At 36.3% G+C, this 16,416-nt stretch overlaps 1 protein-coding gene across 1 annotated transcript in view; it reads left to right on the top strand.

Annotated features, from left to right (window-relative positions):
• st8sia4 (ST8 alpha-N-acetyl-neuraminide alpha-2,8-sialyltransferase 4) overlaps positions 1 to 16,416 on the top strand; it is a 30,954-nt gene that overhangs the window by 11,648 nt on the left and 2,890 nt on the right. The window contains exons 3-4 of the mRNA XM_041233192.1: positions 11,400 to 11,657; positions 12,065 to 12,358. Of these exons, the coding sequence (XP_041089126.1) occupies positions 11,400 to 11,657; positions 12,065 to 12,358 (552 nt within the window). The remainder of the gene's footprint in view (positions 1 to 11,399; positions 11,658 to 12,064; positions 12,359 to 16,416) is intronic.

The raw sequence follows: 16,416 nt of genomic DNA, 5'->3' as shown, positions 1-16,416 counted from the left end.
GTGCAGATATGAAAGGTCAAAATTGGGTTTCTCGTTTCTAATGACAATTGATGTAAAATACCTTTAAAATGTTGCCTGTAATGTCATGATGACAAATACAAAATGGAATACAAGATCCATATATTACTGGAAGGGACATACTTTTGGCCTTGTTCCTATGGAAACATAAATGAATGAATTTATCTTCAGAAAATGAATTGCTTAACTCCAGCCTGCCAAGTTTGTTGGGCAGTGTGTATAGATGGCAGTAAAGTGGTGGTAAAATAATAGAAATTCTGCCAGCTGTAGCTTCAACTGCAAGCAAACTCAATGCTCTAACTTCTGCTTGTTCAAAAGTATAATCATAAACTATGTATTTAGACAAAGATTTTACACTTGAATATATACTATACAGGGATATTTCAATATTAATTAATGCATTTTTCCATTCAGTTGGTAGTGCAAATCCTATCAGTGACATACCAAGGAATTGGATTATTGGTTAGAAAGATATGGTAAGGGTTTACACTTCCCACTCCACCGACCCCTTTGAAAATGCTGTACGTTACTGACTGATTTTCAGTTGGAATTACAGCAGCATCGGTTGTATTCTTTTTTTTTTAATAAACCAGTATAAGAGTATATTGATTTTGATGCATCACAATTGTTCAGCTGAAGTACTGCTTTAGGGAAAAGATCCAGATAATGTGCTGCTTGAATTTAGAAATCAACCCGAAGAAGTTTTAAAGCATTGTCCCTCATCACAGTGAAAGCACTGGTTACAGCAACTGAAAATACTGCCGCCTTTTGTCTAACATAACTGCAGAGTGCAGGAAACAAATTCGAACTCAACAGAGAACATAATACTTTTGAGAGAGAATCTGTTTGCCTGGAAGTAACTGGTGGAATCTTTTGATGCCAAAGCTTTAAACTGATTGTGACAGAAAGACAATGATTCTTGGTGGTAAATTTCCCTCCCGACTTGTGAGGGCACTAAATAACAGGAACAGAATACTCTGGACTACTTGACCTGACACTTCGTTCCGAGGGTTAAAAGGAAGTTGGTCTTGTAGAAAAGACAGAGCTTTGGTACACTAACTCATTGACCCAGAGGGCAAATGATGTGGCAGCTGCAGATCATAAAAAGCAGCTGCAATCATTTATCAAGGGATCATGATTGACAGTATGAATAGGGGTCAAAGCGATGTATCTGTTCCTTTGCTTTGGTTGTGTTATTGACCTGGAAGGAGCTGTACTGTTGGTGAAATAACTAGTAAGTGTTTGTTTGTACTGTCTATTGTTGTGTGTGTTCACTAGATGGCTAAGATGTTCCGGAGCTGTCGCCAGAGGCCGGAACAGCACTTCACTTGTACCACTGTAAAACTGTATTGCACCACAATCAGTAATTCATGCACTAACCGGACTTGTGTATGTGTGTTGTGTTTAATGTGAGGATACAAGAACGGGACTATTATTTCGGGGACCAGCTTGGGGGATTATAAATGTAAGTAATACACGCTGCTGTATTACTTACCATCATTATTATTTCCTGTTTGTTTTGTCGTCAGGCACTGGACAAAAACAACTAATAAAAACAAACCTTTCCAACTGGATTACAATTGTCTGTCTGTTCTTTAATCACCTGCACCTGTAGACTATTAACCACTTTGCCACACTGATCCACTAAAATTGTAGGCAGCATTTAACTGTTTAACCTTCTATTTCAAAATGCTGTTTCCAAGCAACATTCAATTTTGTTGTTTATTTATTTTTATTTGATATGTTTTATATTGCAACCATTTTGAAAGAGTGAAAGTTCATTTTACAATTAATGTAAAGCTGTGTGATTAGGAGACTGTTGAAACTGTGGGAAAAAAAGGAAAATGTTTTGCTTCAATAACAACAAAAGGATAAAACTAAATAAAGCCTTACAAATATCTTAATTGTTGTTCAACAGACTTCACTGCCCAGGGCTGGTTAAAAATAATTTTTACCACAAAGCCTCTCAAGCACTTAAATTAACAAAAGTCTCCCTCCTCTACATCTGAATTGAAAATGAAAATCTTTCAGCACAGATGAGAGGCATGGTTAATGACTGCTGTTCTAAAGCCTACTTCGATTTGCAGACCATGAACACTTTTTCAACTGTTTGTGAAAAGGATTATTTACATTTTTGCGTTATTAGGCCAAAAAAGAGTTTGATGGAAAATGATGATCAGGAGAAAGCTGCCAAAAACAAAATGTCTCCTGTTTGGTGGGTAGAAATAACAAGTCCCTGGGGAGCCAGAGTACTGAGAGCACATACCAGAAAGTGTTTACTAATTGTTGCATGTTCCAGTGTTCTGCAAAGCAATAAGGAAGCGTGTCTGTTTGACACCATAGATGTCTGACAGTGAAGTAGTTTCAGAAGAGAGGAGGAATTTCCCTCGTGGCTCACATTACCACAGCCCTTGAATTTCTGTAAAGTTATTGCAATGTTTTTTTTTTTTTTTATATTAAAGTGGAAACCTTTGCTTGACCTATTTCATTACAGCAGTACTTCTCTAAATTCTATGAGTTCCTCTATGCTACTGTATATGGGTCGCTTCATGAAAAGGGGTTACCAAGGTATGGTTAGTAAACACAACAGGACTGCAGTTAGAATTCTAAATCAGTAACGGGTGTTTGTATAGATAAATAAGATAAAGTGAAAGTCAGAGGATGTGTCATATCTGAATTCTTATCTCTATCAAAACACACAATGTGACATACTAAAATGCCTGTTTTACCTATAAATAACATATATTGTCATAAAAAAAACATCTGCTTACATTGTTTCTGTGTTTATTTTTTTCTTTTTGAGCAATTGCCATGGTGTGTGCCATTTATTTTCCCGACTGAGGTGGCTTTAAAAGTGGTAACAAATAAAATGTTGTATCCAAATCTGTTCCATTCAAAAACATTGTAAAAAAAGATCTAAAAGTCCATAGTTAAACCTGCATTTTCAATAGTTCAGGGTATTCTTGTTAGCACCATCTACCTAGTGTTACAACTGTTACTAGGGCAGTGAAGCAAATAATGTAAACTGTATCTAAATGCCCATACCATATTTACAGCAATCCTATCGTTGAAAACATCTTTAGAAAGTGGCAGCAGTTTAGGAAGAATTGCGGGATGCTGATAACTTTTTTTGTGTTCTGGTACACAAGCAACTCCAGAAACATTGTACCCATTTTCCTCAGTCTCCAGGAAGTAGATTATCTTGCAGCATACACCATGATTCTTCTTAAGGCTAAAGTGTTGTAATTAACATTTGTTTGATTTAGCATTTAAAAAATAGGTCATAATGTCACACATTGGTAATCCCTTTTCATGAATCGACCCATATGAAAGCTGTTTTGTATTGTATGGAGTTCTGCTTGAACTACAAATTCCAAAAACATTGCATCTGTGTTGCTAAATTTCAAAAGAACTTTCTTTCAGCACTAGAACTACAATAAAGTCAAGGAGCTTTCAGAAGCTTTTAGGGTTCTCAGTGAAAATACTGACCCTTGATCTGCCTGTGCCCACCTCTTTGTCTTTTATCACAGGCCTCTAGCCTCCCACAGCTCTTTTTGTATTGCATTTGGTTATAATCCAAGAATATATGGATTCTGTTATGGAAACTGCAATATTATTTTGAACTCTATGCTGCACTGCACTTGTTAAAAAGAAGCTGTAGGCTACTGCAAATTGTACTGTGTATGTTGCCTTTGCGTGGAAAGGCTGCCAGTTTAACTTTGAAAATTATAATCAATTAAGCTGTCTTGTGCAGTCAAAAGTTCTAGTTGTGAGTTATGCTGCTACTATCTATAGTATATAACCTAAACTGTTTTTAACAATAAACATATAGTAAAAACAAACAGACAACCAATTCATATAAAATGGGAAGTAATCTAGACTAGTGGTTTTCAACCCTTTTTTTTAAAAATTGTATCCCTTCTGTTTGGAGGTTTCAGCTCAAGCACCCATTTAAAATGGAATGGTGCAAATATGGTACTGAATGGTACCACAGTGGCAATAAAAGGCTACATTACATTATTAACATATTTGTCTCCCCATTTAATAAATAATTTATGTCATAACAGTTTGCACACATATTAATTTTCTATTTGGCAAAGTATAAATAATCCAAAATACTGTGCACTGTAAATGTTTATCACATTACCATTTACTTCCCATCTCAGAATAATGGTGTGCCTTTAAAAATGTTTATCATATCAAAAACATTAACCTCAAGGTAAAACCATAATAACTAACAATGAACAACTTTTTATTAAAACCACCATAAAAATGATCCAAAGGGACTCTGTATCTGTCACTTTGCACCTTTTGCTTTTGTGTTTTCTTCCTTCGTTTTTCTTTTGCAATTAAGAAGTGTATCCATTTTTGACAGGATAGTCTAGATGAACTCTTATCAGACACTGTAAACAAATTCAAGCAGCCACTGTTGCTGTTACTAAAATGCAGCCGCGCCTAATAAACAAAACAAAAACCATTAAAGTATGAGTATTGTGATTATTTATGGTTACCTGAGCATTTATATTTCTTAAAAATGGAGAAAGACTGATTTTAATATGTGGACGGCACGGTAGTGTTGTGGTCAGTGCTGCTGCCTTACAGCTCCAGAGTCCAGGGTTTGATTCCAGCCTCAGTCTGTCTGTGTGGAGTTTGCATGTTCTCACCGTGTTTGCGAGGGTTTTCTCCAGGTACTCCGGTTTCCTCCCACAGTCAAAAGACCTGCTGGCTGGGTGGATTGGCCTCTGTAAATTGCCCCTTAGTTGCCCTGGGATAGACTGGCGTCCCATCCAGGGTGTAGTCCTGCCTTGCGGCCTGTGTCTGCCGGGTTAGGCTCCGTCTCATCGCGACCCTCTATAGGATTAAGCGGTTACAGATGATGGATGGATGATTTTAGTACTCAATTATACGACGAGTTCATGAGCAGCACAGAGCGCTCTCAATAGCCACATGTTAATTTTAGAGCTGTACTATACCAACCCTTGAGCTGATAAACAGAAATGAAATATTTATGCACAGTGGTTTAGAGAGAATAGAAAACACAATTTAAAAAATACATTCAAGATCATTAGTTTCTTTTACTTTGAAAAGAAGTACTTCGTCTAGACCTTTTTAAGTTAAATAAAAATATTACCCAGATTTAAATTAACTTTTTTTTCCCCCCAATGTGAACATCTGCTCTGTTCTGACGTTTTAGTACAACAAATTACACCCTGTATGATGTGCAAATGAAACTGGCACAGTAAATTGCAGTCTATTAATATGTGTTGAATTAACTGTACATACCGGGGCAGTTCTGCTGTGTTCTTTTCTTTTTCATTTACATCTCATTGTTTATGAAATACACAAAACATTGACATGTCAGGGGCAAGCCTTTTGTCTACTGCAGGGCCTAAATTAAAGGTGTGTTGCGCTTCACATAATTGTCATGTCTGACACCAAGTTCTGCTTTACAATGTTAATGCTTTCTATCACATTTAATAAGAGCATTCGGAAAGACCTAAACCGTCATACAGTGAAATAAATCATTTGGGGGAGTGTTTTATTCTGATATGGCCAGTATTTCAAGAGCTTTGGATAATGGCTTTATAGTAGGCTTGCTCACAGGAGTAGTTTGCCTATTTCACAAAACCAACAGATTATTTTGCTCTCACTTTCTTGCCTTTGTAGCACAGAAACAATTTATGTCAATCTTTGTTGTGCAGGACCCAGAAGTCCTCAAGGCCTTGAAGGGAAGGGTAAATAAACATTAGGGTTTTTAATTCTGATTGTCTTCCTGTGATGAATAGTATCCCCAGATGGGCATGTAAATCTTTCTCTGAGACAAATGGAATGCTTATTACACCTGTGTCCACACATTCAACCCCAGAGACGGGTTATATTTATAGCTGACCAGAGGGATCCTATTTATTGACTGCACTAAATCACTTGTTAGTTCTTGCGTTCCTCCACCCACAAGCATTTATAAAAGCTATTTGCTTACAACTTGGATGGATGTTCACCCCCACTCTGTGGAGATCAGCTATAATGGTCCCCTCTTTCAGGAAGTGGTGGTGTTATAATTAGTTGTGTCAATACTTTGCAAGCAGCATGTTGTATCTTACAAGCTATTTCAAAATACCTCATGCTCAAGTACTCTTTTACAATAAACACACAGCTCTATGTGCTGTAATAGCAATTACTGTAGTGTTAGACAGAACTCTCATTTAAATATAAGCTGATATATGAATATCCACAACTGCACAAATATTTGAAAAAACATTTTTTGAAATGACAATAATTGCCATGTTCAGAGATATCTCGTAGATATTACCATGTAAAAGATATCTTGCTAAGGAAACCAATGCGTAAATAACATCTTACACATTCTACTGTGTTTAACGCTCTTGTTTAGGTCATTAGGTGGGATGCCACTGGGTTTATTTTAGTCCAAAGAATATTAGAAGATAAAAAAATAGCAAAATAATAGCATGCAGAAAAATAGTACTGAACTCATAGTAACCCACTGTGGCAGTGAATTGTCTGGGTGTTTTGGTGGTGGTTGGCAGGGACAGGGTTAATTCCTGACCCTGCCAAAACCACGTGAGAATTGGAATAATTGGTGCTAAGTGGGAGAAGCCACATCATAACAAAAAAAAAAAGGAGCTGGAAACTCCATTAGTCAGACCACCAGGCAGCTGGTAAGAGTGTGTGCGGTGTGCTGTGTAGAGAAAGTAAAGAAAGGTTTTGTTGGAGAAACGGCTTAGCCGTCCCGAAACTGTAGCTAGGAAAACTGAAAAGTTTAGCACCGTGTGGAGTGAGATTTTTGTTTTGTTTGTTTGTAAAAATAAATAAATAAATAAACGTCTGCAACCGCGCTAAAATTGCAGTTTCTGTACCTGGGTCCGTCCTTTTAAAGGGTGCAATGAGCTGGAGGCGAGGACTTTGTCAAACCACCAAAAAAATAAATAGATAATAAAAATAATTAATATTGCTGCACAGGGTGTTTTTTTTTTTTTTTTTTTTTTTTTTTTTTTTTTTTTTTTTAATTACTTTTCGCTGGACATGTGGCAAAAACTTAATAATGACATCCATCAAGTGTTCTGGTTTCCTGCAAACATGATGCTTCTGTTGTTTCTAGCATTATCGCTTTGCTCAGGTGGTGATAGCACCTGAGGTATACATATGTTGCTGCCAGACTTCTAAAAACATCTTCTGCTCCATGTTTTCTATGAATGTAAATGAGAGTATTAATATGCAATAGCAAAACCTATCGCATCAATAACACCATCCATCTTTGTGTATTAATATGTAAGGCTGTGTTTTTTTTTTTTTTTTTTTTTACGGTTATCACAGAGTTCACGATTTCTGTTAAATGTACCCATTGCTGTGATGTATGTAGTTTCCTGTGAAAATTCCCATTTCTGAAAGAATAGTGTAAATATATTTTTTATCACTTAAAATAAACTCAGCAAACATTTGCTTTATTGATGCACTACTTGTTAGCTGCATTTAGGAACCTGGCAGCAGGTTTAGTTTGCTTCCGGTAAACGATTGAATACACTGCATAGATCTAAGCATTCCTTTAAAATGTCTTCAACGAAAAAGATACCAGCTGCATCAAAGATCGAAAATATTTCTGATAAAGAACGTTCTGTGTTCAGTGGTAGTAGGGGACATTTCACCTGTCTGTCATTATTTTTACATGTATTTATGTTTTCATTTAGTTTGATAATTCACTGATGGTGAAAATAGAATGTCTTTAAAAGGTGGACATACGAAATTAAATATTCTACAATTTAGCATTTACTGTTTTTTCAGGTAAGCATGTAAATATTTAAGAACATTTGTTGTATAATAAGTCTAGAGAAAATGATAAATTTTCAATGTAACAGCGCTATTTTATTTATTTATTTTTGCTTTTAATAAATATTATGTTTAATTGTGAAATACCTATTTTTCGACCGTGAAATGCTGTGAAATGAGCCATTTTTTACAGTGGAAAAACTAGAGCCCTCGTAATATGGTCTCAAAAACAACATCTAATATCTTATATATTAGGAACCAGAGAATGTGAGTTACGCTCACTGCTCATAATATCCTCGCTCCGCTCCACTGCTTGAAATTCCCGTTCCACTCCCTCGCTCCCGGCCAAACAGGCACACTCCTCACACATGGTATTACATTTTTTTTTTTTTAAATAAATAAATTAGCTCTCCCACTGGGTTGCTGATTGCAGAAGAAAAGCTGTAATGTACATTCAGATAGGAATACTGTTTAATCGTCCTTATTATAATCGCATTGCTTGAGCCAAGTAAAAAAAGAAAACCCCAGCTATAATCAGCAAAGAAAAAAGCCAACATGAAGTGCTTATAGAAGTTATCTAATTCTTTTCGAAGATGCTTTCTCATTATTATTGACTGGTACTGAAAAAAAGTGTACATTGAAAATAAAGTAAAAGTTAGGAATTATCATCTTGCAATGAACAGGTTTTTAACAGGTTCATACGATGTTGTGTAAAGTGTACTCACCTATTGCAAACTTTGCATATGATTCATATCAAATTAGCTTTATATTGGGCTAGTTTGTATCTGAATTTCTCATAGGCATCTCAAAGCAACCCAAACCAATATGAACACATATGAGTGAGACTCAACAGGGCTAATGGATCACCCTTGTATGAACTATCCTTAAGAGTGCAGAAAATATAAACCGTGTCATGGTGCTGTATTGGGGCATAACTGTATAAGAACAATAAGACTATGTAGTAACTGCAGATAGATGGACACACTGCTGACGTTTCTCACATTTTATACGGCACAAATGCAGCTCCACAATCGAGAAAATATATATTTTTGCCTTCATAATGAATTAAAGTGTAACGGCAATCACATTGAATATAATTTTTAAAAAAGCACTTTTAAAAAAAAAAAAAAAAAATACAATTCTGAAGTCTGCAAAATGTAAAAGTGCCTAATTTTTGGTTTGAAACTGCAAACTGTATGGTTAACATGCATAGGAATGATGGGAAATACTATGAAGTGACTGCATCTGTATTTGTCACCTTTTTTAAAAAAAACTTTTGTGCAAACTCCATGGCCGAACATGTGTTTAAGAAAAATATAACCATGCTCAGTTCTTCTCAGTGCTGTAAAGGTGCAGGCCGGAAATGTCCGCTCAAGCAACCACACCACTCCGCTTCTCTGCTCCTTATACAATTGCCGCACCCACTCAAACTCTCTGTTAGGAACATAAGTACTTTCCATGTTTGTTTAACATTGTAAACATTGATAAGCATTTGCGTCACAATATATTTAAAAGCCTTGATCAGTAAGTCCTTTTTCACATTGAGTCCTATGGTATTATTACTCACTCTTTGATTACTTGCTTTGTTATTATATCTGAAAACAAATTTCCCCCAAAAATCTCAGTACCCAGGTAAAAATGCACAACAAAGCATTTCATTGAGTTTAACCTTCCTTTTCAGCCTTAAACAACTAATGTAACTGTAGATTAGGAAACATAATCATGATCTCCTGTACTAAAAAGCAGTGTTTATTATTATTATTATTATTATTATTATTATTATTATTATTATTATTATAGTCTCAGCCTACTCTACAAGTCTCCAAAAATAGTTTTCAACAAATGAGGACTATAGATCATGTCTGAGCTGATAACTACTTAATATAAGGTGTATTTGCAGATCATGACTGAATGACCATATTGGAACACTTTTTAGCATGTTATGATGCGTCTGATGATGGCCACAGACTACACATACAATATGCTAATTCATTTAGCAAACAAGGACATTAACATACATTTCCCATAACGGCAGTAAAATCAACAATATCAGTATGATGTACATATATTAATTGTGTATTTTCTTTAGGTCTTTCTTGTGATCTTTATTGTACTTTCAGTCAAAATATGTTTGTGTGCATGCTGATTCACTCACATCATTATTATTTTGTGTCCAGGGGCTGAATCGGTATTATCTTCCCACCTCAATGTTGATTTCTCTCTCACTCATTGAATATTGCCTTGACAACCACTTGCATACATTTTATACCGAGCATCAAAGGAAACATCACTATTATAACACATTTATTAAAAATAAATAAATAAATAAGGGATATAAATGATGGACATTGACAATGTTTTTGATTTCTTTTCAATCACTCGATCATTCATCCTTGACATGACATGCTTGAGTGACTATGACTGAAGCATATGCACTTAATCACCTATTTAGTGAGATAATTGATTGGACACTGGATATGGAGTAGTTTCAGCTGTTGAATTGCAAGCTTGAATAAAAGCAATAAAAAATCACAGAAAAAATTTCATATGTCGAGAGCAGCGCCTTCGTGCAATCGGCATGTTGGAGGCTGGACTAGGACAGCGTACTGTGGCTCGCCGTATTGGGTGCTCTCAGCCAGCAATTTCAACCTGGCGAGACGCTCTAACCAGACACAATCTGTCAATGACAGGCCACAAACTGGGAGGCATATCATATATCCAAGAAAAACAAGTAATCGCAAAACACATTGTAGGGGGCTGCAAATATCAAATTACAATAGTGCCTCTGTCTGACGTTCATGTATTGGGCAAAAACAGGAGGGGTGAAAAGCGTTTCTTTTCATTTTCATTTGAAATACTAACAAATAATGGTCTCTCTTAGATTTAAGGCAAAAGGGATAATCATTTTAGGTACCATACCTACGTTGGATGTAATGCTGCTAATTGATGTTGGTGTGTGTTTTATAAATGTGATTATGTGTTTTTTGTTACCCCTTGTGTTGTCATGTTTCTTGACTCTGTTTTTAACATTTTTAGAAGCTTGTTAAAGTTCCAGAAAGAGCTGGCCCCCCCCCCCCCCCCCCCCCCCCCCCCGCCTTCTGAAGTACATTTTCCTAATATTGTTCTGCATGATTCCCTGTCGTTGTTTATGCTTAGATCACTATTTGCTATGCTTACTAACTATTCCAACACAAATTGCTCATGAAAATACCAAGCGGATATCAGTGTTACACTGCTTCAGCTATGGGCTTCTCTGCACAGCGGAACACTAATGCACTTTCCTATCTCACATCCCTCCAATCAGCATTGAAGGAATTTCGCTGGACCATGTAGTAGGAAATGATCTAAGCAGAAAGAACAGATAAACTTACAGGTCAAATTTAGATAACAAAGTATCCATTTAAGATCACTTTTTTACCTGTATTGTCACTCATTCTGCAAGAAGTGCAAAAAGGGTACTTTTTTTTGTGAAATCTGATTCATCCACTTGTTTGGTGTCTTACAATAATTCTTTTTTTTTTTAATTATCAAAAAACAAAACTTAAACTTGATCATGCTGTATGCAATAGAATTGAATCATGCTGTTTGTTCACACACAGGAAAGATATTCTTCGATTTCTTGATGCAGAGAAGGATGTCTCAGTTGTCAAAAGCAGCTTTAAGCCCGGTGATGTAATCCACTATGTACTAGAGAGACGTCGAACACTCAACATTTCACATAGTTTACACAGTCTACTGCCAGAGGTGTCGCCAATGAAGAACAGGAGATTCAAAACCTGTGCTGTGGTTGGCAACTCAGGGATTCTTCTTGACAGTGGATGTGGAAATGAAATTGACAGCCATGACTTTGTAATAAGGTGGGTTTTTGTAAGCTGTTGGAATGGATCAGCTGGTTCAGTTTGTTGTGTGAACACATTGTTTGGTTACAGTACCATATATCATCTTTACCCTTTAGTTACGTTCATTAGAACTCCAAATATAAAACAGGTGTCATTCTATTCTATTGTGCATATTTAGAATAATATGCACATGTATGTTTTCATGTTGTGTTGACTGAAGAGTCGACACATTTTTTTTCTGAATGCTAAAGTGTTCATGCATGGATTATTGATGATTATTACCTGTCTAATATTTGATCAGGAAATTGGTTGCTGATTGCACCTATACTACAGATTAATATTTTATCTAAACCCAGGCTTTATATGCAGTCCATTTAGTATACTAAATTAAACTAAAACTTTACTGTTTTGTCTGTCTTATCCAGATGTAATTTGGCACCCCTCTCGGAGTTTGCAGAAGATGTGGGAATGAGCTCCGATTTCATTACCATGAATCCCTCTGTTATACAGCGAGTGTATGGAGGATTTAAGAATGAATCAGACAGAGAGAAATTTGTCCAGAGGCTGGCCATGCTGAACGGTAGTGTCCTCTGGATCCCTGCCTTCATGGTGAAAGGTGGAGAAAAACATGTGGAGTGGGTTAATGAGCTGATCCTGAAGAATAAATTAAAAGTGAGAACCGCCTATCCATCGCTAAGACTCGTCCATGCAGTGAGAGGGTAAGTGGCTGAATAACAAAGATGTGTCCTTGGAAAACTGTGTACTTTCATTGGATTCTGAGTGTGCTGAGTGGTACTGTCACCAAACCTATATGGTCCCTTTGTGTGCTGAGTTTCGTGCCTACAGTTAGTAACAGAAAATACCAAGGCACTACAGTTAACTCTGAAAAGATGGAGGAGACTGAAAATCAATGGCTTTGCTAACAGACTTTCTTTTGGCAATACCTGTGGGTTGCTAGATTGTGGAATACTGTACCCTACAGAACATGAAAGACACACCTTTTTTCAACTCCTGGAAGATGGGAAAAACAAAAATCATACTTTCTCAATGCTGTGCTACATTGGATAAGAAGGATACTGTAAAGAATGCAGTTACAAAATACAGGGCTGGAAACAAAGGTATTATACACGCATAGATGCAAAGTTTCATGAAAATGACCGTTGGCTAAAAAAAAAAAAAATACACATTTAGGGATAAATCAATGTCCCTCAGGTCTCGCGACTTTTGCCCCATCCTAGACCTGAGACAGTAACAAACAATCTAGCGAGACTGGCTCTCATTCTCAACGAGGCCAAGAGTCAATAAATACCGGTGCAGTGTACAGTCTTCTTGGGTCTCCGGTGGATTCCCTCACCATGTGAGCATATCTGACAACAGAGTAGAGGATTTTCAAAACTGTCTGGCTCTGTTTTAATAGCGGTTTACAGTGCAGCTGCTGTTGTGACAGACTCCTGAAAGAGAAGATGCCTAACAAACCTTGCGAGGTCGCGTCACTCGCATTCGCGGGTTTGATGCAAGAGAGGAAGTGAGCTCCGCGGAGCGACTACTTATTCCCTCAGCAGGCAGGACCGAGGCAGTCACTCCATGGAGGAGCCTGTCGGCAGCTGTGACATAAAATGCTCAGCAAATACCTACCTTCGTAAGGCACGCATATCCCAATAGTATTGGTCCCCTTTAAAAAGAGATTTTAATCTCACTGGGACTTTCCTGGTTAAATAAAGGTTATATAAAAAAATAAAATTCAGATACAGGGTGACTCACAATTTATATTGGAATTGCATATGCACACAATCACTATTAATAATTATTTTTGAATACACAGAGTTCATATTGCTTTCTTGTACCAGAGCTAAAAAGATGATATGCTCAATTTCCTAAACTATTCATAATGAACTTTGTATATTTTTTACTCCCTTTTGTTGTATAACGATGCAACTGTTATATACAAAAGACCTGATCTAAATAAGTTTTAAAAAAACCTTGCAAATTAAATCTAAAACACTATTTGTATCCTAGTTCAGTTAGTCAGATAGATTACAAACAGTTTGAGAATCTGTTCCTATACTGTATCTTCGAATGGCTAACTGTAAAAGGCAAGGATGATACCTACAGTACATTTTCACACAATGAGCCTTATGCCCAAAAGATCTGGATCCTCACATAAGCTGGTTGAGTGAACTGAACAACCAGGTCTTTGGAAAACCTCAAGGCTAACTAACATAAAGCATGGTCCTGAAAACACACCAGCTGAAGGTTAACTTAAATATTGTTTGCAAAAATGGGCTTTCTTAAATATTATGAGTGATCCTATTGGAGGTTGGTTATGTATCATCATTTGAAACAGCTCTTAATTGAACTTCGCCTGCCTTTTTCCTATACTGTTTTTTCTCTTCTGAGTAGAGAAGAATAGTTATTTTAAAATGTTGACACTGACTCTATCATGATATAAAGCAAGATCATTTCCAGGAGTGCAAATCGTTTTGAAAACTGGTGCTAAACTGTTTTGAAAGTTTTGCACCAGAGAGCTTACTGGTGCTAAATTACTAATCGAGCCTCCTCACCACTTCCAACACAACACAACCTTTTTCTCCTGTGTGTGTGGATGAATGTGGGTGGATCATGTGAGCAGTCCAGACTGACTGTCATCATCTGTGGTTGCTAAGAAATTAAAACATAAAAAAATAAGTCAATGTAACATGGTGGCAGAATGTAATGCACCCCTGGTTTACACTCCACAGGTAAGCCTCTGAGTATTCATTTGGCAGGAAGTCAGGTCAGGTGCCTTGCACAGGAGCTTGCATATGCAGGTAAAAAAAAAAAAAAAAAAAAAGTTTAATAATGAACCGAGTTGACATTGAGTCAGTATGCGACTCCAACATAATACAAAAATATATCAGAGATTAGTGACACAGACTTATCAGCTGCTTAGTGTTAGTTTATAGTTTTATATATTTTCTAAATGTTTTATTACCAGTAAACTCAATGTTTACGTGTTTAAAGTTGGCAGCCTTACTGACAACAGCCACGTTTTTTTTTTTTTTTTTTTTTTTTTTTATAAATGCAGCCCCACCTTTTTCTGAGTGTAATGTTCAGGTTGAAGTGAAATATAATTTATTGAACTACATCCTTCACTAGTTTAGCTTTAGCTAAACCATGCCCTAGAGCTAGTCATATGAGTAGGTAAACAAGCTTCCCCACCCCTATCCACCTTGACTTTCTTACTGCTTTGCTCTTGCTGCTACTTGAATGCATGTTTTTGTTATACTAACAAACATGTCAGCTGCATTGATCCCCACCATGAATGTACAGTAGGGTATTAAAAAATGTGAATGGTGTTCTTTTCAAAACAAATTAACTTGTGTAGCACGGCTTGTTTACCAAAAATGTGTGCCAATTTTTGTTCAGCCCTTGTACTGTGTTTGCACAGAAGTAATTACTAAGAAATCAATGCACACATATACAGTAATGATAAAAGAGCGCATTATCATACAAAGCCTAAGGTTTCACATGCTGACAAGTAAAATTAAAATAATCCCGGATTCAAATAATTGAGCAAACAGAATACCATAGCAGAGCCCAATACCCAAAGCACCAGTTGGCTACCCTAAATCAGCTAATCACAGTTATTGTTTCATCATCAGTAATGTCAATGTATGTGTCTAAGAGGCAAAAATAGTAATAATAATAAATCAATTAAAGCAGCCAGACAGAAAATAGGCCAGTTAAATTGCCATGTGCTGCAAGGGATTTGTTAATGTGTTAGGTTTTGAAAACTACCATTAGGATACTATTATAATACCAGTCTACCGTATTACCCTGAAGACATCCTAGTAGAGCTATTAGTAAAGCTGGTTTGCAAAGTTCAGTTGACAATATTTTTTTTAAAAAGGAATGTTGTATCACAGTATAATGTTGAATTAATATAATTTTGTTATATTTTTTAATAAAAAGTCCACCCCCCATCTCGGAAATTGATTATATTCCCTTTTAAGATGTCCTTGTGATTGAAATATTTGCCTATTAATATATACTATAAATATTTTGCTCTATCTAACAATGCCAAGATATTTAGTCAGTAAGGGGGTTATGTGGGGTAAAATGGTCAATAAAGGCCTCAACCCCATTAACTCCAGTAGGATAGAAATGCCAGGCAGTGCATCTCCTAATGCTTTACTGTGTTTACACTTTAAAAAAAAAAAAAAGAGTACAGGCCTCTACACACCAGGCGCAAAGCGACAAGCAAATGTGTCGCACCACAGCAAAAAAAAATGAAAAAATAAAAAAATATTCTTTTCCGTGTGCCAAGAGGACTTTTGCTGTCCTTCCTCTGACAGATGGTAACCAGTGGAGTACCACAGGGATCACTATTAGTTCCTGTGCTATTCCTAATCTACGTTAATGACTTAGATTCTAGAACAGTAAAAAAAAAGAAAAAAAAAAACTTGTTAAATTTGCAGATGATACAAAAATAGGAGTGGCAAACACCATTGTAGCAGCAAAGGTCATTCAAAATTATCTAGAAAGCATTCAGAACTGGAAAGATATGGCAGATGACATTTAATACAGAAAAGTGTAAGGTACTGCACACAGCCAATAAAAATGTGCATTATAAATACCATATGGGAGATACTGAAATCAAAGAAGGAAACTACAAAAAAAGATCTAGGAGTTTATGTTGACTCAGAAATGTCTTCATCTAGACAATGTGGGGAAGCTATAAAAAAAGGCCAACAAAATGCTCGGATATATAGTGAAAAGTGTTGAATTTACATCAAGG

This window comes from Polyodon spathula, chromosome 2 (genome assembly GCF_017654505.1).
Source record: "Polyodon spathula isolate WHYD16114869_AA chromosome 2, ASM1765450v1, whole genome shotgun sequence".
Classification (NCBI taxonomy): domain Eukaryota; kingdom Metazoa; phylum Chordata; class Actinopteri; order Acipenseriformes; family Polyodontidae; genus Polyodon; species Polyodon spathula.
This window is presented reverse-complemented; position numbering and strand designations above follow the sequence as displayed.